Here is a 26,773-nt window from a genome sequence, read left to right as displayed (position 1 = left end):
TTCAGAATCATAAATAATGAGGAACTAAAAGATGACAAAAACAACCAAAGGCCAAGTTAAGGTTCAAAAACATGAACTTTCAGTAAGGCCTACAGATAAAATTTATGGTTTATTTCTTGCCTTCCTGCCTCCCTGCCAAATATAACCTACTCGTTAAGAGCAAAGGATGCAAGTAGCTGGACGCTATCAAAGTTAAAAACTAGCATATACCAAAGGTCGAGGAGAATCTAGATGAAAAAGTAGACTACATGTACCAGACTCAGCAGAAAGAAATAGGAAGGCAGGAGAGAACCAATAGATTACTGTTTTTACAAGGTGTGTTCCACGGAATACTAGCTACAAGAGAAATCTCAAGCTGTTACACAGAAAAGAGTTTTGTTTGTAAATAGGTTTGGGGACAGTGTAACCCAAACTAAGCAGTTTCTTTAAGACTTCTCAGAACTATATCCCAGGATATAATATGCAGCATAATAACGTTTAACCCTTTATATACAAAGTATTTGAGCAACACAACCTGGGAAAGAGTGGCCTAGAAGAAAAGGAATAAAAGCAGTAGCCTTAAAAAGAGTGGAGAAGGAATGAGAGAGTAGAAAACTAGGAGGCTATGGTAGAATAGAAATTCAGAACTCATGATCTTAGAGAAGGAACTGACCCATCAGCTAACCAGGTCCAATTTGTGATCATATGTGGTCATATAGGTTAATACAGTAGACGGTTTCGAACATAAACTTCAGTCAGACTAACACATGGGTCATCAACATGAATACTAACCAAAGTTGCCCAAGTTGATGTCAGGTATCAGGGCTGAGAGGAAAAGCGGTATCAAAGGCTGGCAGAAAAGAATAGCAAGAGGGGATATACCAGATGGTTAAGGATCCAAAGGAACAAAAGGTTGTTAGATGTTGGCATGTGACCTCTCTAAGTCAGTGTTTTTAAATGATTCCAGATCTAAGGACATATGACACTAAAGCCACCTTTTCCCAGAAGATTCTTCTAAGCTCCTCTTCTTTCTACTAATATAGTCAAATCTTAGAATTACTGGGCCTCCCTAGCTTAGTTTCTGCCATAATTTGGCCTCTTTGCCCAAACACTTCCAGATGACCTAATGTTTGGACAGTATGTTTGACTGACTCATTTCCTCTCTAGGTGAGTTCTGATGGCATGCACCACAGTGCAAAAATAAAAGCTGAGACCCACCTCAACCCAGATCTACAAATATCACCCTATGTTTTCACAGATCTAGAACAGGGTTAAACAATTCAATATTGGACAGAAATTAGCATTGGAGACTAAGGAGAAAAATAACTCCTCTTCATTCTAACAAGTTCCATTTGAGAAGGAAAAACTGCCAATAGGAAAAGCTTCTTTAGCTAAGGTAAAACATGTAGGACAGATACTATTCAAGGAGTGGTATGGGAAACGCGATAGAGCAGAACAGTGGTTCTCAAATTTTTAAGTACATCAGAATTACCTGGGGGCTTGTGACCTTTTGGGCTGGATAATTCTCTGTCATATAAAGAGTAGCATCTTCTTCACTATAGGGTGTTTAATGGCATCCATGGCCTCTCCCCACCAGAAGCCAGTAGTACCTCCCTTCCAGTTGTGAGAACCAAAAATGTCACCAGATATTGCCAAATGTCCCCTGGAAAGCAGAATCACTCACAGGTGAGAAATACCACAACACAGTATTGTAGTTAAGAGCTAAGACTGGAATGAGAGGCACCTAAGTTGAAATACTGGCTTCATTACTTGAGCAAGTTAAACTCCCTAAGCCTCGGTATTCAGTTCTTCATTGGTAAAACAAAAATACTAATAGTGTCTACTTAATGGGGTAGTTGTGAGAATTAAATGATAAAAATACTGTTTACACTGTATTTAGCACATAGTAAACCTCCCAATAATAAGCACCACTATGGTCTCTATGACAGATTATCAAATAGGATGTTCCAGCAAATACTGAGGAGATTACCTACAAAGGTAGAAGTCTAGGAGGAGATAGGGCTAAGACCATAATTGATGACAATTTGCAAATTAATTGAAGCTGAAATGGTCTGCAACTTAAACAGTAGGCCAGGAAGAAGGAAAGGTAACAAAAGGAGACAGAAATCAACTTTGGGAAAGAAGCTGTTCAATACAGTGAGCTATAACAGCAAGTACTTTTAATATTCCACTTTCAATGGAAGATGCCCTTGTGCTATACATTGAATGTTTGTGTCCCCTGCCCCCCAAATTCATATGTTGAAACCTAATGCCCAATGTGATGGTATTAGGATGTGAGTCCTTTCAGAGGTGATTAGGTCATGAGGACGGGGTCCTCATGTGCTCTTCTAAAAGAGACCCCAGAAAGCTCCTTTCACCCCTACTGCTGTGTGCAGACACAGAGAGAAAACAGCCATCTACGAATTAAGAAGCATGTCCTCACCAGACACTGAAATTGCCAATGCCTGGTTCTTGGGTTTTGCCAGCCTCCAGAACTGTGAAAAATAAATATCTGTTGTTTGTCAGCTACCCATTTTATCATATTATGTCACAGCAGCCAGAATTAACTAACATATCTTGTTAATCTTTGATTTGGGCTTCCCAGGACAGAGGCAAATTAGACTAATAGCATCACTTGGGAGTTCATTTGAAAATATTCCATATTTCACTATACTGGAAATAGTTCTTGTTGCAGAAAAATGTCTTTTTATAGTGCTTTTCATGTAAAGAAAGAGTATCTGAGGCAACAAGGTATTATGCCACTCAGCTTATTGAAAACTTCTTTAATACTATAAGGAATAATTGCTCAGACAGCTTAGAATCTGACTGCCTCATGTAGTTAAGCATTACCTGTCATTACCATGGCTAAGTACCTTTCACAGCTAGTACCACCAGCAAAATATAGAGACTTTTGGCTCAGACCTCAGTAAATGCAGCTACCATGGCACTAATGGTGCACTCTCTGCATCAAGAAGACAATGGACCTATTTAAACTCTATGACTGAGTTTACTTCATTATTTATATAGGCTACACACTAAAGAGTATATAAATTTGAAAAAAAGATTTATATTCTGTTTTCATTTCTTCTTATAATTTTTATCTTCAAGATAACATATACAATAAAAATTCTTCTAGTGTTAAATATGAAATCTTACGTGTAGATAAAAATTTTAGGAGTTTACCCAAAAGGAATACAGAGTTTATTTTTAATGATTAGGACCATAAGAAGAGTAAATGTAAATTTAGCAGGAATTATAAATGCAGGCATCATGTCAAATTATGTTTTAAAAAGAAAAAAAACCTTAGAGCTAGTTAACAGACAGAAATCATGGAAGCGATTAAACACGGAATTATTATCACCCCTTTAACAGAGTAGATTTCTGAATAATGAAATCAATGCCACAGCAACATTTAAAAGTAATGGCTTCCATAGCTATATGAACCAAATCAATAAGTTGGAGTTAAAGGGCATTAATGTACCAGTTTAATTTCATTCTTAGAATACAGGAGGAATTCTACTGAATGGATTTCAACTTTTGGGTATCTGTAATTTCCAACCCCCTTTACACACATAAATACAATTCAGACAGTATTTCACAAACACAAAACAACTCTAATTTCATCACTGATCTAGTGCATGGTGGGCTCAGCTAAGATTGATTATCCATAATAACTTAGCAAGTTTATAAAGCAATTACTCCTATCGAATATGCACTATTTAAAAAAGAATCATGAGTATGAGACCCTCAACATATGCTACAATCCAAACATACATTAACCAAACGGGGGTGGCAGGGGTAGGAGGAATCCACATTATTTCATATGAATCTGAAATTTAATATTTTAGGGACTCTGATTAGCTCTTTTGGCTCCCACAGTTATCATAAATTAAATTAAGTCAAGCTGTAAAGCAATGCAGATCTTATTGATTCTAGACTGTGAGTCACCAAGGGAAGAAGTCCAAAAGGTTAAATTTACACTGACCTCCACATCAGAGGTTTGAAAGCTAGAGAGATAAAGACATTAGCTGTAGTCTTGTGAAACATTCAAGGCTTCTAGGCTGCTTTCATTTGATTAGGAATTTGCTACAGGCTCTTTATGACAAATATAACAAGGACACTTTAAATCTTTTAAGCTTTGAAGAAAGATCTGAAAAATAGATTAGCTATGAGGAATTCAATTTGGAATTGGAAGCTAAGGAGTGATGTTTTTGTACACATTCAGAAACTTATGTCTGCATTACCAAAAAAAAAAAAAAAAAGAAAAAAAAGAAAAAGAAAAGAAAAGCTATTTTACAACATGACAATCTTTACTAGTTATTAAAGAAACTTGTTGCTTTACTTCGGCTTTTCCCAAACTCTCCTAAAACACACTAATGTTTCATGAAATGTTTACAAATTCTGGTGATGGCAGGGGTGAGGGAGGTGAGGGTGAGGTGGGTGGAATGGAGAGAGAAAAAAATGATCCTCTTAATATTTTTGTTTTAAAATTTGTAATATACAAAAATACTATTTTGATATCATTATTGGATTAGCTGCCTATAATATTATGCCCTGTCCCAAAGGCCAGGAAGTCCACAGACACCACTTACATATGAATGCACTGATGGTTAAGTGATAAACAAACACACAACTATTATATTTTATGCTATTTAATGACAGGTGATTTATGCTGTGATTTTTGTCTAATTTCAACATATTATATTTTAACTTTTATCACATAATAAAGAGATGGATTAAAACCTGACAATTTCTTCTAGCTATCACTTTACATGCAATATGACTGTTTCGGTAATCTATTTTAATACAAGCTTATATTTGTTTTTTTTTCCTGAGTTTCTACTGATGTTCTGTCAATAATTATAATTTTAAAAGTTTCTCATGACCTCATGAGTTCAAAAATATTATTTTAAACACAACTATAAACGTACACACCTCAATTTTAGAAAAAATAAATCCTAATGTAACTGTTTTTAACATTTTAAACTACTCATAAAAAACTCTGAAGGAAAGACTTAGTACAGTAACTTGTTCCACTTAGTTTGCAATCTCCAAAACTCAATATGACTCTTAAAATTTAGTAGCACATAAGCAAGAATGCAGGTTCATTATAGATAGATTTACACACCATCATTTACAGGGAAAGAAGTTTTTACACAGTCTTTTTCTGTTAAATCATAGGACAACATATAGTCAATATTTTAATAACTATGGTAAGGGCAAAAGATGTACGATTTCTAAATTGCAATAATTTATTGTGTATGTATGATTTGAGGTTTAGACTTCATACCTTCATGTATTTACTAAAAAAAAAAAAAAAAAAAAAAAAATTGTGGCTTCCAAAGAGGAATATATTAATAGCCTAATAAAACCAACAAAACCTTTCTACTTTAAACTCTAAATTTTTCCATTTATTTTTAAATGTCCTCTCATTCCTGTATCCTAGCTCTTATTCTTCACTTTTAAAAGCCACAGATATAATTAAAACAAACAAAAACCTCACTCATTTATGGCCGCTTTTATGGCTAAATCAACATATGCAAGGAAATAAGAGGCCTAGTCATTCCTATCTTTCTCTATTCCAGATATAAAACTAAAGTTGGAAAGAAAGATAAAATAGTCACTAAAATTTTTGGTGTTCTTTGAACAACTAGCACATTTGCTAAAAAAAAAAAAAAAAGTTTGCTATACAATATACAAGTCAATTTTAGAATTTAAAGCTCTCCATATTGAATAAATTAACATTTACATTTATTGTGACATATATATTCAAAAAGTACATAAAATTTATATGTATGGTCTAATGAATAAATTATAAAGCAAACACCTATTTTTAAACTACCATCCAAGTCCAAAAATAGAAAGCAGGATCAAAAAAACAGAACTAACCTCTTATACCCCACCCCACCAAGCACATCCATCTTCAATCACTGTGGCTTTAATGTGCTATGTAAATTTCACAAGTTAATTCACTGAGAATGAAAAAGGAATAGTGCCACAGGTGTTGTAAGATGAGAGTATTTAAAATACTCATAAAATTCATTAATAAAGAAACTTTTCTAATATATAGGACACTCTGTTAAACTTTCCTGTGGAAAATGCCAGCAATAAGTATTATTGATATATTCAGAGTATAAATTATAGAAGTGTTTGAATTTAATTTTGTGGAATACCACACAGGAGAGCCATAAAACACAGATTATTTGTTCCTAGCCTTCCAACAGCTGGCAGTAAGGAAAACCAATATTAGCATTCAAGATGCAAAAAACACTAAATAACAGCCATTTCGACTCACCAACACCTAAATATTTAACGTTAAATTATAAAATAATGGATTGATCTTTGCAATCTTGGCTGGGCTCTGACAAAATAATAAAAGCTTAAGCAATACTCCTCACTTCTATCCCTAATAAGAATGTTCACATAACAGGTTTAGCAGGATTCTAGATCTTTTACTTCTAAATTAGATACTAGTATATAGGTAAATAACTGTAATATGGAATCACACTACATGACTATTGTTATTAGTGCCTCCTCTTTTAGGTACTTTTGGTTGCAAAATCTATTACACAATTAACTAAAGCAATGTTTTAAGGAGATATATATTAACAGCCTCAAAACAACATTAAAACTGATGTTAAATTTGAATTTCATTTTTTTTTTCTTAGCAAAGCAAGCCACTCAGAGCTCAAAGAACCCCTTTTTAAAAAGTATTCTGACTCCAATATGTGGACACAGACAATGTAAAACAAATACAATTCATTTATAATTTAAAAACTAGCCAAATAATTGTTGCCCTTGCACTAAAAGTCTGCTTTTCTTCCTCAATCCCACTCACATATATGTCTAACATCTACTAACCTTGCAACCTTGGGCAATGTTACTCCTGTGGGCTGTGATGTGGTAAAATTCCATATAATACCTCTGAATATTTGATGGACAGAAAAATACACCTGTATTAAACACCCAGGGTATTTTGTTAAGTACACTGAATTTGACAGAACAAAAAACAGTCACAGGGAAGAACATCCTTGAACCTCTAGGTATTATTTATAAATAGATTTCCTTAAACCTCTAACCGGAATGGCTGAGCAAATGATGCATCAATTTGATGGAATATTATGCAACCATTAAGGAAATGCTAAAGCTAGGTAACATAGATTTTATAATATATCATAAAATCTTTTAAACATACTTTTGTATCGAGATGTAACTATAAAATATTATAGATATGGGTAAAGACTTAAAAGAAATAATAAGAAATGAAAACATTACAGTTATGGGGACTCCTCTAATCTTCCATATGTTTGCAAAGTAAGTGAAAATCAGGTCAAAAATGCAATGATTCTATTCTCTAAAGAACTGTAAAACCATCATCAGCACCTCATATTTAGGATCTGCACTAAACACACCAAAATTGCTATAGATTACCCTTACTTCTAGGCAAAGTTACCAGATAAAAGGGAAACAAGGTCCTATCTGAGTAGTCTGATTAAGAAGAGGGTAATGGGGAAAGACTACTCTTCCTCACAGCAAGGTGACAGAGGTATTTTAACCAATGGAATGTTTTACTACCATCACAAGGTATCAAATTTAACATTCTTACAAAATTTACAACTATGTCCAATTTAAGCCCAGAAAATCACAAATGCAAAGAGATCATCTTTATTTTATAAGTGACATAGAAGAAAAGTTTAGCCAACTTTTCACTGTATCAAAAATTACACCTCTGTATGAGTGAAAAACATCTACATTCAAGAATATTCTGATGCAGGCATAATACTTCTACTACTTTAGGCCTACCTTTAAACACCACATGGGTCAAAAGCTCACAAAGGTGCCCTGAAATCACTGGTCCTATCTCAAGACACAGAATTAGTTTGGAGTCTATTAATATGATTATAACAATTGCCCTTCACAGCTAACATTTTGCAGAAATGAACAAGGTGACCCTAAAATTCACAAGAAAATGCAAGAGATCCAAAATTGCTAAAGCAAACTAGAAAAAGAACGAAGTTAGAAGACACACTTCCCAATTTAAACTTATTAAAAAGCTATAGTAATTAAGACTGTGTGTTAGTGACATAAAGATAGACACATATATCAATGGCACAGAATGAAGAGGCCAGAAATAAACCCTGAAGTTTATGGTCAATTGGGTTTTGAAATGGTGCCAAGACAATTCAAGAGGGATATAAAAGTCTTTTCAACAAATGGTGCTGGGATAACCAGAGATCCACATGCAAAATAATGAATTTGGACCTCTACCCCATACCATATATGAAAACAAACACGAAAAGGCTAGTCACATAAAATAAATAAATAAAGTTGGATCCCTAATTTACACCACATATAAAATTAACTTAAAATGGGTCATAAACCTAAGTATAAATAACTAAAACCATAAAATTCTTAGAAGAAAACATAGAAGTAAATCTTTGAGACCCTGGATTAGGTTCTTGAATATGACACCAAAAACAAAAACAAAACAAAAAAATAGATAAATTAGACTTCATCAAAATTAAAAACTTTTTTGCTTCAAAGCACATCATCAAGAAAATAAGAGGACAATTCACAAAATGAAAGAAAATATCTGGACATCCTATTTCTGAGAAGGAACTTACATCCAGAACATAAAAAGAACACTTACAACTCAATAATAAAAAGAAAAACAACCCAATTTTTAAAAAAGACAAAGTACATGAATGGATATTTCTCAAAAGAAGATACAAATGGCCAAAAGCACATGGAAAGATGTTAAACATCATTAGTCTTTAGAGAAATGCAATTCAAACCACAATGCAATACTACTGCACAAAAACTAGAATGGTTAAAATTAAAAGGACACACATTAACAAGTGAGGATGTGGATAAACTAGAACTCTTGTGCATTGCTGGTAGGACTGTAAAATGATGCAGCCACTCTGGAAGACAGTTTGGCTGCTCCTTAGAATATTAAATAATTACTACGTAATCCAGTAATTCCTAGGTATATATACCCAAGAGAATTGAAAACATATGCCCACACAAAAACCTGCACATGAAAGTTCATAGCAGCAGCATTGTTACTATCTGAATAGTGCAAACAACTCAAATGTCCGTTAACTGATGAATGGATAAATAATATGTGGTGTATTCACACAATGGGTATATTACTCAGCAATAAAAAGATATGACATATTGATATATTATATATTGATATATATTGTATATTTCCTTTCATTATTTCTCCTCTATCATCCAAATCCCATGTCCTCTATAACATTTGTCCTGTGATCCAAAATAAAACTCTTTTGCCTTTCCACAACTCACTAGACTATAAAAACATTTCTTCCACTCTGCCTTATTATCACAATCATGTACTGTGAAAGATATGAATTTATCAACAGTCTTATGCTCAGAACTGTTGATAAATTCATATCTTTCACAGTACAATGCCTTATATCTAAGGGTGTTCAGTGTTCTTTAAGGGATAAACATCATTATAACAAAAATAACATAGGGTCTGGAGTCTAATAGTCCTTTATGTATTCAATGAATAGTTATAGGTCACCTCTTTTGTGCTGGAACTGAATGAGCTCAACTCTAGATTCACCTGTTTAACACTGAGCACGTTATTTAACCTCTCTAAATCTATTTCCTTTTTCAATTGAATGTTCTACCTAAATTTCACAAAAGTATTTGAGGATTAAATTCAATAATATATTCCTTTTGGTACACATATGTCCTCAATAAATGACATTTCCTTTTTTCTCTCTTCAAAAGTAACTGAACATGTTTCTTTAGGTCTGTGAAAAAAACATAGCATATAGAAGATATACCCAGGAGAAAAATAATCTCAAACTTTTAAATCGAGTAATTTCAAATTTCAAATTTATATTATTAACCCCAGGTTTTATTAGTAAAATTATCTATTCTAAGTTGAGAACTAATGGCATTTAAATTGCAGAATTCTTTTACCTCACACTGATACTACACAGTAACTGGAAAATTACTTTTTTCTAAACAAAATTTGCTTTTCCAAGAGGCTTGAATATATTTGGTATACTTTCCTAAGCAACAAACTTATCAAATATATTAAGCCCTTACTCTGCAGAAGGTACTGTACAGAGTGCTTTATGTATTCATACACTTTGAAAGTAAATGTACTGAGGAGAGCATGGTGATGTAGGATTCACACACTGCTGGTGAGAACAGAAGACCAGCACAGCTTTCTAGGAAGGCAAATTGGCAGTATGTATCAAAGGCTTCAAAACCAATACATCTTTTGATCCAATAATTATATTCCTAGGAATCTATTCTCAGGAAATAATCAATGATACAAAAGATTCAAGCACCAAGATTTTTATTGTAAAATAATGACATTATTAAAAATCCACATTCAATGTGTACATGTGGATAGAATTACATTTTTTTAATGTTAAAGAATGTTCCAGAGTAGCAAAATCATGGGCAATTTCTGTCTTCCTTTTTTTGCATTTTTCAAGTTTTCTGTAATTCAAATATGTTAATGATAAAAAACCTTTTCAAGTGGCAAAACAAACTGTTTTTAGAGGTAAGACAGTAACAACGTATTTATCATGCCTGAATTTTAAAAGTGATATCCAGAAGGGATTAAAAAAATGGCATAGATAGAGGCTCTGTTCATCCCTCTGACGACCAAATCAAAGTTGTGATGGAAACAAGGAGGAAACAGCAAGGAAAAATCACCTGGGACCTAGATGAACAAACCATACAACTAGAGAGAAATCTAAGAAATCACCCTGCAACGGCAGAAGGCAAGGCGGCCTGTTCACAAGCAGCTGAGTGGGACAGAGGCTATGGAGGCAGCAGCCGGCAGCTACAGATGCCTAATAAAGGGGCCATGTCCATAAGTGGACTTTCACAGTGTCGGACCTGCTCGCTGAGCACCAGTGCAGGTTTGGCTCCACACAGGGGACACCACAGACTTACAGGGGGACACCGAGTTGCTGGAATGAGGGCTGAGAGGAGACTTGCTCTGCACAAAAGTACGGGCAGTATCCATTGTTCCCTGTTGAGCCCTCCCCCTTCCCAGTGCAAGGACAAAGCGCCACCAGAGCAGTGAAGTAATCACACTGGGTAACAGATGTCGCTTCGCCCAGAGGAGTCCCTGAAACCCTGCCTCCCCCAACTCACGGCCCCACCCAAGCCACATCTAGATATATCCTCAGAGAGTCAGGTGCTCCTTGCTGAGCAGCACCTAGACTCACAATGGAGGCAGCTGGCCTCAGTTTCTGATGTGGCCTTTTGAGCCAACTATAAGCACAACATCTGTGAATTGCTTGCTGAATCTTAACAGAGGCTTCAGTCAAATTTGGCTTCTAGCAGAGCCCTTCTCAGGACTGTGCCACTGAACACCTACTTCACAAATCCACACTAATGAGACCAGGAGACTTAGGAACTTTGCTTAGTATATAGAAAGACACAGAAAGGCAGCCAGACTGGGAAGACAAACAGAAACCATATGAGAGAGATCCGGAAACAATGGAGTCAAGCAATCTAACAGATGCGGAGTTCGAATAAAGATGCTCAGTGAACTTATGAGAAGGGTAGATGAATTCAGTGAGAACTTCAACAAAGAGATAAAAAACATAATAATGGAAATGGAAATTATAAAAGGGAACCAGTCAGAAATGAAGAACACATTCTCTGAGATGAGAAATATATTAAATGGAATAAACAAAGGAATAAACGAAGTAAATAAAGAAGAGGATCAAATGACCTATATAGAGGATGGGAAAGCCAAGGATAATCAATCGGAATGTCAAGAAAAAAGAAGCCAAGACTATAATAATAATTTAACAAGCCTATAGGACACTACTAAATATAAAAATATCCATGTCATAGGGGTAATTGAAGGAGAACAAGATGTTGAATATATATTTGAAGAAACAATGATGGAAAACTTCCCTCACCTGGTAAAGGAAATAGACATACAACCCTAGGAAGCTCAGAGTTCCAAAAACCAGGAATCCAAAGAGGCCCACGCCAAGACAAGTCATAATTCAAATGCCAAAGGTTAACTACAAAAAGAGAATCTTAAAAGCGGCAAGAGAAAAACAGTTAGTCTACCTATAAGGAAGCACCCATAAGAATGGTAGCTGCTTTCTTGAAAGAAACTATGCAGGACAGAAGGGCTTGGCACAAAATATTCGACATGATAAAAACCCAGGGTCTACAACCAAGAATACTTTATCCAGCAAAGCTATCATTTTGAGTCGAAGGACAGATAAAGAGCTTCCCAGATAAAATTAAGCTAATGGAATTTATCACCATCAAGCCAGTATTACAGGAAATTTTGGAGGAACTTCTTTAAGAAGAAAAAACATGTATCAAAAACAGAAATAAAGAATGGTAATAACTACATTGCTATCAACAAGTACCTCAAATGGAAAAGAATTAAGTTCTCCAACCAAAAGATAGAGTGGCTGAATGAATAAGAAAACAAGACCCCTACATACACTGCTTACAAGAGACTTGCTTCAGATTAAAAGACACACACAGACTAAAAGGAAGGGGATGGAAAAACATATTGCCTTGATAGACATACTAAGTACTGCCTGAATGAAATGGGTCGGATAAAGACAAATATCGCATGATTTCATGTACATGGGGACTCTAAAGAACAAAATCAACAACAATAACGAAAGTGGAAATAAATTCATATATACAAAGAATAATTAGAGGGCTCTTAGATGGGAGAAGGGGTTGGGGACCACAAAAAAAAAAGACAAGGGATTAAAAGATACAAATGGATAGTTGCAGAATAGACATGGAGATGTAGAATATAATATGGGGAAGACAATTAACGATGTTGTAATAAATATGTAAGGGGGCAAAGGGGTACTAGATTTAGTGGGGTAATTACTTTGCAATTTATGTGGATCTCTGATCACTATGCTATACATATGAAACTGGTATATTATTGTATGCCAACAATAAGTGAAAAAAAAAACTCATTGAATTGTAGAATGTAAACACAAGCAACTAATTGTCTATTATATTTCAATAAAGCCAAAAAAGTGATTTCCAATATGTTAGCAGAATCCTTAAAACATGCCATTTAGGTGAATAAAGTGGTTATTTTGTCCTTTTAACAAATGAGGAAACTAAATGAATTCATGTGATTTGTCCAAGGCTACACAGAGTTGAGACTAAGAACTCATGATTCTCATTTCTAATACTATGCTCTTTTCTCCACCAGTGGTTCTCAAAGTGTAGTACATGAACCAGCAGCAGAAGCATCACCTAGAAATGCATTAGAGATGCAAAGTCCTACCCCAGACCTACGGAATCAGAAACTCAGAGAGACTGGTGAGTAGCAATCTGTGTTTTAACATGCCCTCCACAAGATTCAGATACATGATAAATCTGAGTGCCACTGCTGTGCATCATGCTGCCTCACACACACTTTGTGACATAATCAGAGCATTTATGGAAAAAAGGGGGTGGTGGTGTTATTTATACTACTGTAATGGCATTTTCACATTTTCAGGCTCTTCCAAGTTAACAGGAAGTAATTATAAAGATTCACAATAATCTTAATGTCTGATTCCTGACAGTGTAATTAATCAACCACTTTCTTTTAAATCACCACTAGCAGTCCTAGAGAATAGACAAATCTCAAGTACAGTAATCTCACAGGAAATTAACCAATAAGAACACTGAAATGTCACTAACTAAAAATGCTCAGAGAAGAAAGAGTATGTTATATTTAGGTGTATTGTGTGCAGGGGCAGGAATGAGAAACATAACAAGTTTTATTAACATGAACCATTAATTCTAAATAATATTCTTCTGACCTTAGTAACCCTGAAAACCAATATGCTATTACCTGAGCTCCTGTGAAATTCAGTCCTTAACTACTCACAAAGTACTCGCTAAATGTAAGGCATTTTACTGGTGCTACAGGAAACACAAAGCTAAGAAAGACGGTCTTTGTCTCACAAAACTGTTAATAAGGTACTGGAGAATGTCCACATTTCATCAAGAATAAAACAAGGCAAAGTGAGAAAGTGTCATAAGATATATTTTAGAATTTGCCATGGAAATTCAAACAAAGGTGACACCTTGTTTTGGAGGGAAAATGTGAATCTGGGAAGACAGAATTTCAATAAAAAAAGAGGAAGAAGGGGGCATATCAGTCTCTTATTACAGAATGAGAAGGCAAGTACAAGAGGAAGGTGTATGCAGAGGGACAACACACTATGATTGCAGGCAATAGTAGAAAGAACACTGATGGGGTTACACTGCCCTGCCAGAGACAAATTATATTTCTGGCCAAGAAAGTCCATCTATAATTCACAAACACATATCTACCATAGGAATAATAATAATTCTTTTATTTTCCTCAGTTTTTATCTGGAAAAAATGCCAGAGAGGGAAAGGCCCCAATATAAAAAATATAGGACATGTGCAAAATTCAATAATTATTCTCTATCAGGTAAATCAAAATTATGTAATATTGAAAAAAATTTCAATTCAAAATGTTTCCATTTCAAAAATTAGTTTCTATTATTAGTAAATGAAGTATATATAATATAAATGACTAAAAATAATGTAAGAAAAGGATTGTACAAATTTTTAAAAATAGGTTTTATATAAAAGTATATTTTTTTAAGGGGGGGAAGTATACTACCAATTTCTTCTATAACTAAACCACACTCATCAAACAATTCAACAATAGTACTCTTAGGCATTTATCCTAGAGAAATAAAAACTAATGTTCATGCAAAACCTTGAACATGACAGTACACAGATTTGCTGTAACAGCCAAAAACTGGAAACAATCCAAATGTCCTGACATGTGTCTATGGTTAAACAAATTATGATATATCTATAACACAGAATACTACTCGGCAATAAAAAGGAACAAACTATTGGTGGATTTAAGGGAATTATGAGCGAGAAAGGCAATTTTAAAAGGTTACATAGTATAACCTTTCAAAATAAAATTATAGAGATGGAGAACAGATTAGGAATTGCCAGAAATTAGGAGGATGTTGGTGTGGCTATAATGAGCCATACCAGCAAGCTCTGTGGTGACGGAACACTTCTGTATCTTGTTTGTAGTGGTGGTTACATGAAGCTACGTTACATAAGTGCACACACAAATAAGTACAGGTATAACTGGTAAAATCTAAATAAGCTCTGATGTCAATTTTCTGGTTTGATATTGTATTACACTCATTTAAGGGATCAATATCGGGAAGGGAGAATTGAAGTGTGCATGGGACCTCCCTGTACATTTCTTTGCAACTTTTCTTGTGAACTACCATTATGTCAAAAGAAAATGTAAAAAAAAAAAAAAAAAAAAAAAAAAAAAAAAAAAAAGGTATATTGTATTTTTTCAAAATAGATGATGCCCATTCCTCTAACAGTATTATGAAAGTTATATTCTTACCCACTGCTGATGGCGTGCTAAATTGCTACAGTCTCCTGTGGAAAATTATTTTATAGCATATATCCAAAGCCATAAAATTTTGTGCCCTTTGTTTGACCTAGTCATCCAATTTCTGGATGTCACCTAAAGAACAATATCGATTTTGGGAAAACATATAGTCACGCACCACATTATAATATAACGGAAGCAAAAAGTTTTTACAGTCTAGTGACATCACAGCCATAGCTCAGCATATTATTCACGTGCTTATAATCGAGTCTACTACACTGCCAGTTATATAAAAGTATAGCACATACAATTATGTACACTATATAACACTTGATAATAAACAACTGGTTTATGTATTTACTATATTATACTTTTTATCATTATTTGAGTATACTCTTTCTACTTTTTAAGTTTGCTATAAAATAGATTCCCTGTTACACCAGCAGCCGCCTCATACATCTCATGTTACCATATCTCGAGTGCTTCATTTTCTCTTGTGCTTGATTTAATCTCATATTGTTTTACACAGTAACATGCTGTACAGGCTGTAGCCCAGGAGCAACAAGTTATTCCATATAGCCTAGGTGTGCAGTAGGCTATCCCATCTAGGTTTTTGGAAATGCACCCCATACAACAATGAAATACCTAATGATGCATTTCTCAGAATTTATCCTGGTTATTAAGTGACTCATGACTGTGTGTGTGTGTGGTGTGTGTATACACACATATATGTAAAGATTTTACTACAGTATAATTGATAACTGAGTAAAACTGGATGCGACCTAGATGTCTGAGAAAATAGGAATGTAAAATTCTCAAAATCTAGTTGTAAAATATCATGCAGCATTAATGTTGATAATGATATAACACTATAACAGAAAATGCATATTATGAGAGAATAAAGCAAAATTTAAAATTAGCTCCTAAAACATACATGTAACAGAAAATATTTTTCACAAAAATAAAAGACAATAATTGCATTATTGTGACTGAATTATGGGTATTTTTCTTTTCAACTCTGTTACAGAGTTGTCATATTATTTTCATAGTTAAAGAAATAAGCATACTTTTACCTTATCCCAGAAATCAACCAAAGCTGTAAAGTCCCATTTCTTAGAATATGCCACATTGTATTTTAGAATAGCATCCTATGGAAAAAGCATAAACAAAAAACCTCATGATATAGTCAAATAAATTATCTATGAATAGACTGTCTCTTTTATGAACTACTTCCAGTAAATTTCTTCATGCTGGACAAATTTCCTCTTACAATTAACTACTCCACATCAGTAGCTATGAACGAATAGAACACACACTAATTTATTATTCACTTAAGAAAAATGAGATTAGAAAGGTCAAGTAATAGGAGAAATAACATCATAATTATCTCATGCATTCTAAACAGAGGTGATACACTCTAAATGGACAAAAAAGTTGGATCTTGGGGATAAAAATAATTAAGTATTATGACTTCTGACCATCAAAAGGGTTACATTATATATACAAATACACACACACACACACATATACAGATATACAGTATATTTGTAGTATTAAAATTTCATGGGGATAGTAAATTAGGAAATATCCAAAAAGGCTTCCTAGTGGAGAAGGCAATAATGAAAATAAAATTGAGGCACACTGCCATAAAGCATAAAATGGTCTTTATGCCTTTATATCAGCTATTTTTATAAGCTACATATTAATGGTTATCTTCCCTCAGCAGTTCACATAAACTACAAATTTACATAGAATGAAAAGTCAAAATAGTACACCATCTACTGGTGTAACATTTAACTGTCAGAATAAGAGTACTTTATATCTGTTTATCAGTGTCAAAAACAAGACAACAGGACCAAAATGGAGTCACTTTGCTAAATTCCATGTTACCCAAATAGGATTTGATTAGTTTTAGTTTTCCCAGCTATAGACTCTTAAACCAATCAATCAGAAATCACCTGGTCAGCACTAGTGAGGTAATCTGCCTGCTAGACCTTAGCCATCTCCTAAAGGAAAGTGGCCTTGCCACAACCAATCCACCTTTTGATAGTATAACTTGCTTGTTCCCACTCCCTTCTTCTTAATTAAAGTCTTTATTTTGTACAGCTCTTCAGAGCTCTCTGCTAGATGGATGCTGCCCAAGTTCATGAATCATTGAAGAAAGCCAGTAAGATCTTTAAAATTTAATCAGTTGATTTTTTTTAAACAGTGGGGTATGCATAAGACAATCCATTAGTTATGCAGAAAGAACTATTAGTTACAAGTATATTTTATCGCATCCTTTAAATTTCTATTTTATTTTATAATGTAATAAATATACAGAATTTATAAACAATTGGTAATAGTTGTAATACACACCCTCAAATTTTTTGTGAAGGTATATTAAATCTGAAAAATACTGTTAGATTATCACTATAAATCTTCCAGGGGGTGGCTCCATAATGTAATGGTTAGCACATCTGCTTTGCACACAGAAGGTCTTGGGTTTGCACCCCAGGTAGAGCCACAGACCATACCTGGCATGAGCCAGGCCCCAGGTGCACACTAGAAGCATGTGGGAGGAGATGTCCTGCCTTCAGAGATCCAGTTCTTAAGGAGAAATGGCAACATCCACGGGTCAGGAGTGGAAGTGAGGAGGGGGGGAGGCGGGAATTAAAGGGTGGGGGAAGCTTCCAAATTTCCTTATCATTAAAAAAATTTCAAAAAATTAACACTCTGCCAGAGTTTCCTGATAAATACCTCATGAGACAGCAATAATCACCAAGCATCTAGGTTAAAAAATGAGCCAACAAAATGTGTATTTACTTGGAACTAGGGAATATCCAAGTTCCTTCAAAAAGGGGGGGGAAAAGCATCAACCATAAAATAACATGGCAAAAAATGCTTTTACTTTTCTCTCACGGCCATAATATAAAATTTCCCATTAGTAAAAAAAGATTTTAAGGATTTCTTTTTCTAATCACTTATAACTAATTTCGGAATCTCACATAAAGTATTGAATAGCAGTGTCAATCAACAGATAAATGTACAAATAATGCATATACTGGAGTAAACGACTGATACGAAGGGATAACGTGGTCAAATCTCGAAAATCTTTATTCTGAGTGAAAGAAGCCAGACATACTACCATACATACTATACGATTCCATTCATGTAAAATATAAACTAGTCTACAGTAAAAAAAAAAAAAAAAAAAAAATCTGATCAACAGTTGCCTGGGGCCAGTGCAGAAAGAACAATCAACTATAAAGGGGTAATAGTAATCTTTGGCAGTGACAGGTATCCTGATCTTAGTGGAGGCTTCACAGGAATGTTTTGTATCTTGATTGTAGTACAAGCTTCACTGGCATATGCAAATGTCAAGGCTTATCAAATTACATACTTTAAAAGGATGCACTTTCTTATATGTAAATTATTCTTCAAAACTGGTTAGGAAGAATATTTTAAATAGCATTTACACTAATTATTTAATGGGGTTTTATAATTAGCATTAACTCCTAATATTTACTTTTCCTTCAGTCTTCAAGTCTCAAAAGTTACTATGAGGTCTCTCCTATCATCAGAAAAACTGGATGCTGCTCTGTACCCTTAGCTATAACTACTGAGGGAGGTTTTTTAGTGCATAATTCATAATAGCACAATTAGAGAAAGCACAAAGAAGTCCTTTCATTGCATATTATGAGACATATCATTTATAGAAATATTACTGTGTAAATCTTTTGAGGACATTGCTCCTTTTAAAAAACTTTTTAACATCTTTAATCCCTCTTAAATTAACATCGAATGCATAAAAACAGCAAAAAAATTTTTTTCACTTATATATCTGAGGGATTTAATGTTTCCCCCCCTCCCTCTCATAGTGTTCTTTCAGCAAGCAACAATTACCATAAGCAGATTGAAGAAAATCTCAATGTATTACTCTACCATAAAATAAAAAGAAAGAGAAATTCAGATTAAAGCAATTATCCCTTTCTAAAGTAATCATGAAGCACTAAGGAACTGCTAAAGAGGTAAGCAGACAATGTAATTTAGAATACTATGATTATTCTGCATTTAAGCTTAAAGAAAAAAAAATGAAATTCTTATAAATAATCCTGTTATAAGGCCATAAAAGACCCTAAAACTGTTTCTCAAATGTAGTCTGGATAGTATTCTTGGGTGTCCTGCTTCTGTGTTTGAGTTTATAACTACTGTTTTAGAATACAAAGACCAAAAAACACACTATAGTAATAAAGGAAGGCTGGTACTTTAAACAGATAAAGATTGAGCCATCCTAAGACACACTGCAGTACAGGAATGTCAAATTCTAAAGAACCTGGACCAAAGTCACTATCATATTTACTTGCAAGCTGACATTCTGCATAGACGTCCCATCTTTGCAACTACCAATATCTACCAACTGTTTGTGATTACAAAGAAAAATAGTAAATACAAAATGAAAAATTTTGTATTTTTTTTATACAGCAGTTTTTAAAGTTTCTCAGCATGCTATTTTGGGGTTCAAATCAGTGGTTTAAAACTTCCGTGCGAAAAGGGAACATTGACTACAAATTGTTCTCACTGTGATAATGAACACAGCTCAAATGATTTTAATGCTTAAAATGGAAAAAAGTCAAATTGATACAGCTGTACACTGTAAGTATAAAGAGTTTATATTTAGTTTTATCTTTGTACATACGTAATTAACATTATACTAAAAATAAGTAAACTGGCAGATCCTGAGACTTTCTATCATTTAAAAGGAGAATAAGATTGAGAAACACTGTCCTTATGGAATGAAATTTTCAAAATATATTATGGTATAATATCAACATTTTTCATGTTAGGAAAGGAAAACAAGACCTACAGAAAGGTATAGAAAGTTTAAGAGTAACTTGTAAGTATAAATGGAAAAACAGTACAAAAACTGAGCAACTGTATACAGCAAGTCAAGTCTCTCAAAGAAAATGAAACCCATTTTCAAAGAAGTACAGAAATATGTTATTGTTAATAGTTACGAAAACTTTAAAGTTTACATGACTACAGTGCCAAAAATAAACTTATACTTACCCATATTTTAGCTACTAGAAAAACAATCTAGTGGTTGCTTAAATGAAATATTTAAAAATATCAAAAAAATAAATTATTGCCAAAATATAGTCAATAAATAACTAAACTACTAGAAGCTGTATTAAAAGCAATAAAAAACGAAATGCTTAATGAATACTTTAATCATTAGGAAATTCAACTTCCCTTTGGGCAAATATTGTTGGAGTCATAATTCTTTCCTTATTCATTCTTAAAGACATTTTAGAAACATGATAATTGTAAAACAAACATAAAAAAAGAGAAGTCTGTACCAAATGAAACTGAATGGGGAATCAAGAAACAAAGGTCTTATTCCCAGTTCTCCAAATTATTTTGTGTGGCTCCAGGCAAGTCATTTACAACTCTCAATACTTCTACTCATTTCTTAGTTATGGACTAGAAACCAAGAATGTCTACAGTTCCTCAGGAAGAAATCATGGTGCCTATAAATAATGCTATTACTTAAATCCACTAAAGAGCGAAAAATGTCTTTGAGGGAGGAGACACAGGGCCCGTCTCTAATAACTACATGTAAGAGGCAAGAACAGCAAAATAGCATACCTTCAGGTTTTGGGGTCTTGTAAATTTGTTGAGAAGTGCAGTCTGAATGAGCTCCCACCTGCTCCCCGCAGTTCGCTCACCATTCTTTGAGAAAAAAGAAAAACAAATGAGGAAACTAAGTTCTTTTGCATCATAAAATAGGAGTCAAACAAGAATGTACTAAATCAGAAACTAAAAGAACATCAGTTTTGTTCCTACCTCATCTTCCACAGGGTACAAGTTTTGTTCTGAACAAGGCATCTTAACATGCTTGTTGTCCCACAAATCTTTAAAATGTGTTGGAAAAGGTTTAGGAACTTCTCCTGCTCTCAAAAGATCTACCTGAAATGGAAGTTAACAATAAAACTGTAAGTGCATAAAAACTTGGTGTATCATCTACAAAAGAATCCAAATAAAGCGGCCAAAGCAAATGCTGTAAAATATAGACAAGCTCCTAGGCAAGAAATCTCCAAAATCTTCAGTTGTTTCCACTCCTTATCTCCATTTAATCAGTTTCCAAGTCACCATGTCCTGGGCATTCTATTTCCATTTCATCTAGGCACCTAGTCTTCATTATTCCTTGCCTGCATTTCTGCCAAGAGCCTTCTACCCCTTTCTCTAACTCCAACTACTCCCAGAACATTCATACTCCTTAAATTCCTCTGTTCACTAGGGAATAACCTTATCTTTCTGAAGTATTCCCAGACTTCTAATCCTATCATGGCTCCCCTCTGCCTATACTGATTCCAAATGACATTCCTGGTTTTTAACTTCCTCTCTTACCCAAATACTATCTGGTTAAACATTTATTCTGACCTTTAACATTTGGCCCAATTTTCGTTTCCTCTAAAGTCTTTGGAAACTTTTTAAGAAGCAGTTTATTCCCTCTTGTTTTATTAGAGTATTATACTAGAGCCGACTCGAAGTTCACAAGACTCTGAACTTCTTGAGAATAATAATCATATTTACTTTGTATTCTAAATATTTATGATAGAGCCTGACGTGTCTTTTACATGTCTATTTGTTTACGTATATATATGCAAATACACACATATATGTATACATAAACATATTCTATTTATAATAGCATTCAATAAATGTTTGAGGAAGGAGATATTTTAAAACATAAAAGTTTTACATATTGTATATTCTGGACATTTCACATAAATGGAATAATATAATACATGCTCATTTGTGTCTGGCCTCTTCACTTAGCAGAATGTTTTCAAGGTTCATCCATGCTGTCTCAGGAATCAGAACTTTATCGCAGACAATTAAATAATAACATTTGATATCTAACAATAAATAAACAGTAATTACAGAGATTAAATAATGATGGTATAGGATGGTATTGGATTATGGTGATGGTTGTCTAACTCGGTTTTGTGTGGTGGAAAAAAAAGAGGAAAAGTTGCAATATCACTAATCTACCCAATCAATCTTTTCTCCAAATCTTCACCACTAACCTCTTGCCAGTCATGCAGCTTTTTCTTAATTTTAAATGCACTTGCAATGCCCCCTTTTCCCTTATCACCAAAATTTAAGAATTCACCGTGTCCTATCAATTTTATCTTAAAATAATGCAATCACCTATTTTCTCTTTTTTATTGACACAATTACCCTATCTCAAATGTCTTAAAATAACATATCTTTTTTCTTTCAGAAATCTGACATGAAATTAAAATTAAAAAACTGTTTTTACAAAGAAAAGTTTTATAATAATATTTACTTATTCTAACATCAATAAATGAGAGCGACTATCTTAAGTACAAAATTTGAAACTGGAAGTTAGGAATGACACTAACTAAAGCTACTATTTAATTTATATTTGTATCTCTTACATATTATTTAAAAAATCCTACTCACACACCTACATAGTTGCAAATGGTAGTTGTATTTTTTTTAACTGTTATTTTGATGTTTAAGGAAGCTCTTCAGTTTAACAACAGGGGCAAGAGAACCTTGATTCTGTGGTCTGCACAAAAATGAGTTCTCTTGATAAATTTACTGATTAAAATATGGCTTTAGGCATTTTCAAGTTTTCAAATTTGAACTAACAAACACAATTCCAAATTGTTTATTAGTTCTTTTTATTATAGGTTTTTCATAGTTAAAATTAGAATTTAGAAAAGAACCTTGAGTCAAATTTCAAAAGAACTCCTGAACACTGCCATGCAGCACAATTTGATAATTACCATCTCCTTACTTTTCCTCTCTTATCTGAGTTTTTCATTACCCTTCCCTGTTTCCAATGGATCCGTATTTCAATTTTTTTTTTTTTTTTTACATATAGCAGTCTGATTAATCTTGCTATGGCACAACTATTGTCTGCACAGACATTTTATGATATCCGATACCTAGAGAGTCAAGTCCAGTTCCTGGTACATGAAGCCCTCTAAAATATGAACCCAATCCACTTTTCAAGTCTCCTCTTTTACCATTCCCCACCCAAATTCTAAGCTCTAGCAAACCAATTGCTTTCCATTCCTAAAACAAATATTTTTCAACTACACAGCCTTTTCTTATAAACATTATGTATCTGTCTAGAACTCACTTCCTCAGAAATTTCTGCTCATCTTCTGACTCAGCTCAAACCCCACCACCCTGCTAAAAGTCACTTCCCCCTCCAATTACATTAAAGAATTCTGTATTTCAAAATATTTGATCACATCTAGATTAAGCTGTACCATAAAAGGGTTTTTTTTTTTTTAAATCTATAACAGAGATTGACTAATAAATGAGATGACCCAAACTATCCAATGTGCGATATAAATCTTCTAAAATTAGATTATGGTGATGGTTGTCTAACTCGGTTAATTCACTAAATATTACTGAATTAAGCACTTAAAATAGGTAACTTTTACATACCTCAATAAAGTTGTATTTTTAAAAAGAACCAACAGAAAGTATAAAAGAGGTTACCAGAGGCTTGCAAAGAATGGGAAGTTACTGTTTAGTAGGTACCAAGTTTCTGTGTGGGATGATGAAAAATTTCTGAAAATGGATGTTGGTAATGGTTGTATAACATTCTGAATATACTAATGCTACTGAAACATACATTTAAAAATAGTTAAAATGGTAAATTTTATATTATGTATATTTAACCACAATAAAAAAAATGAGGTTGGTTTTAGGCATGTTAAGTTTGAGACACCAGTGAAACAGTGATGGAGATGTCTAGAAGAATCTAAAGCTCAGAAAAGAGGGCTAAACTGGAGAATGATTTGAGGATACTGAACCATATACAACTTTGAATTTTAGAAACCAATCCAATAACTAACAATGTAGTGGGTGCTCAATAAATATAGTCAATATTTTTAAAAAGAGAATCCAATGAATTTTCCTAAAAATAAAGACAAATTCAATTTCCTCATCAGCTGACAATGATTCATCTTATGGATTTGTTAAGTACCGCATTAAGTAAGCTATCATATTTCTCCATTTTGTAGACTTCTCAGTACTTTATATATGCAGAAAAGGGAAGCACTTTCTATGCCTTGGTCTGTTTTTCACGTTAATAAGTATTATAAGAAATAAAGACTTAAAAGTCTTCTCTTCTTACAGGTGACAGGTAATACCTACCCGAATAGTTACTGTGTGATTGGCAGAAGGTCTCAAAAAAGGCAGCTGGATCCCACATCTAGGCATTCTTCTCATCTCCTCAATAGGAGTTCCCAGCCATTTTTTATCTGGAGAAAGGTGAGGCGCAATGTATTTAGGAATCTTCCTGTCTGTTCTTTGATATTTGATTTCACATTGTTCTTTTCTAAGGTCAAAACAAAAGTATTTAGTCACAAACCACTTACCGTTTAAATTCATTTGGATACAAATATAAAACTTACCCAGACCGTTATTGTTTAAAATGTGTCAAGCTTGTTCTCTCCCCTTGATAATTACAAAAAAACAAACAAACAAAACAAAACAAAACAAAACTTATATAGCTTATAGTAAAACCCAAGAACTTAATTTCAATAGTCTGGCAGGAATTTCCAAACATACGTAAATCCCCTTCTGAAAAAAGAACCATGTAAGAATATGGGACTGCCAAATGAATCATGGTTCATAGTATCAGCTACTTCTTAGGACTCTAGAGAGTAATTTTCAATAAAAGGAAGTTACTATGACATACTTGCTAGAAAAAAAAATCACAGAAATTATATAGAGTGGGCTTTGAAAGATTCCATATAGGATAATTACAAAAATGTAATTAAAATTTTTTGTAATTAAACAAACCTAGATTTAAATCCCAAATTATATAACTTTAGTGAATTCTCTAACCTAAATTTCAGTTTCCTCATTTGTGAAGTGAGTGTAATACCATCTGCCTGCCCATCAGAGCATTAAAGAAAATGCAGTATACAATGCCTTAGGAAAATGACCAAATAGACAGTAGCTACTAACAATCAAATATTTTTATGTTCTCATAATTTACATAAATTTCAAAAGGAAATTCATGAAACTAAAAATCTAATTAACAGCATTTATTTGTTTTCTGTTTCTAGCCTTTTTAGAATTTAAAATTTTGAGTTCTAGATTTAAATTTAGCATAAATAGTTAACAAGAAACACAACTGTTTATTTGCTTCAGTGTAAACCATAAATTTGCTAACCCCCTTTACAAAATTATAAAACATATTACACTATTGGTAATACTCCTGACAGAAAAAAATTACCTTTTTTCCTCTGCTTTTGGCATTCTCATGAAATGATCTGTGATTTTAGAATCCTTTTTCCCATGTTGCTTGGAATTTCTGCATTCCACATTCAGGCCAGAAGTACTTCCAGGTAGTTTGACATTTAAATCATTCATTCCAGCATGACTCTCTCCTTCAAATTGGAAATGTAATCGAATTTCATCACCCTTAGCAGAGGACCGTTTCCTCAATTCAGTGTTAGCTTCTCTTGCTTGGAACCTTGAAGATTTATTTGTTGTATGGGAGGAACTGCTATCTTCCTGTTCATCAAAACCTGAACTTGTCTCTTCATCTGCTTCTGAGTCCTGACAACTATTTTTGGAATTATCTACATCCATTGGTGACTCAGGTTCACTTTCTTTCTCAAACAGAGGAGAATTTCCTAGGCTACTTTCTTGTCTATTCAATTTGTTGGCATTTTTCAGTCCAGTACTGACATCCTCAGAGCCAATGTCTGACAAGGGACTCTCTGGTACCACGTCTATCTTTTCCTGCTGACAACTTGCACAGTCTTCCACAAGATGGCAAGATTTTCTGCACTTCTGGTGGCTTCTGGCTTCTCTAGCCTGTTCATCTCCTACAGTCTGCTTTGCATTTGCAAGCTTCACAGGTATAAAAAATTGTTTATTATCACTACTTTCCTCACTATCTGTGTCACTGTGATCATCATTTTTGGGTGATTGATCAATGTTAGCATTACTGAACTGTTCTGGTACCAGAGTCACTGTTGCATGTTCATGTTCCAAAAGCTGTTCTGTATGTGTCCCTTCATTTTGCCACTTACGGATAGCTGAAGTCTGATGCTGGTTCAAAAACTGTACACTTTTTTCAACCGGTGATTTATCAATACTTAACTGAGAAACATTCTCTAATTTTTCCATGTTTTGTTGATAAAAGTTATCTTTTTGTACAGAACTCATCACGGATTCTACTTTTGTATTGTTGTTTTCTTTACTATGCAAACTATAAGGAAACAGAAAGAACTAATGATACAGTAGAACTTACGAGAGAAAGAACTTATGATTCAGTAAAACCACATATTCAACCACACTCCACAATGTCACAGCAATTATTAAACTACT

The 26,773-nt window shown here is 33.7% G+C and overlaps 1 protein-coding gene across 3 annotated transcripts in view; it reads right to left on the bottom strand.

Moving 5' to 3' along the window:
- PARG (poly(ADP-ribose) glycohydrolase) overlaps positions 1-26,773 on the bottom strand; it is a 115,233-nt gene that overhangs the window by 81,888 nt on the left and 6,572 nt on the right. For all 3 annotated transcript variants that reach the window (XM_016140947.2, XM_036223548.1, XM_016140948.2), the window contains exons 3-7: positions 25,671-26,654; positions 24,581-24,764; positions 21,218-21,340; positions 21,020-21,103; positions 16,465-16,539 (exon numbers count right to left, since the gene is read on the bottom strand). In XM_016140947.2, coding sequence (XP_015996433.2) covers positions 16,465-16,539; positions 21,020-21,103; positions 21,218-21,340; positions 24,581-24,764; positions 25,671-26,654 — 1,450 coding nt within the window. The remainder of the gene's footprint in view (positions 1-16,464; positions 16,540-21,019; positions 21,104-21,217; positions 21,341-24,580; positions 24,765-25,670; positions 26,655-26,773) is intronic.

Source organism: Rousettus aegyptiacus, unplaced genomic scaffold, assembly GCF_014176215.1.
Source record: "Rousettus aegyptiacus isolate mRouAeg1 unplaced genomic scaffold, mRouAeg1.p scaffold_m13_p_6, whole genome shotgun sequence".
Lineage (NCBI taxonomy): Eukaryota > Metazoa > Chordata > Mammalia > Chiroptera > Pteropodidae > Rousettus > Rousettus aegyptiacus.
The sequence above is the reverse complement of the archived record's forward strand: the minus strand, read 5'-3'. Positions and strand labels throughout refer to the sequence as shown.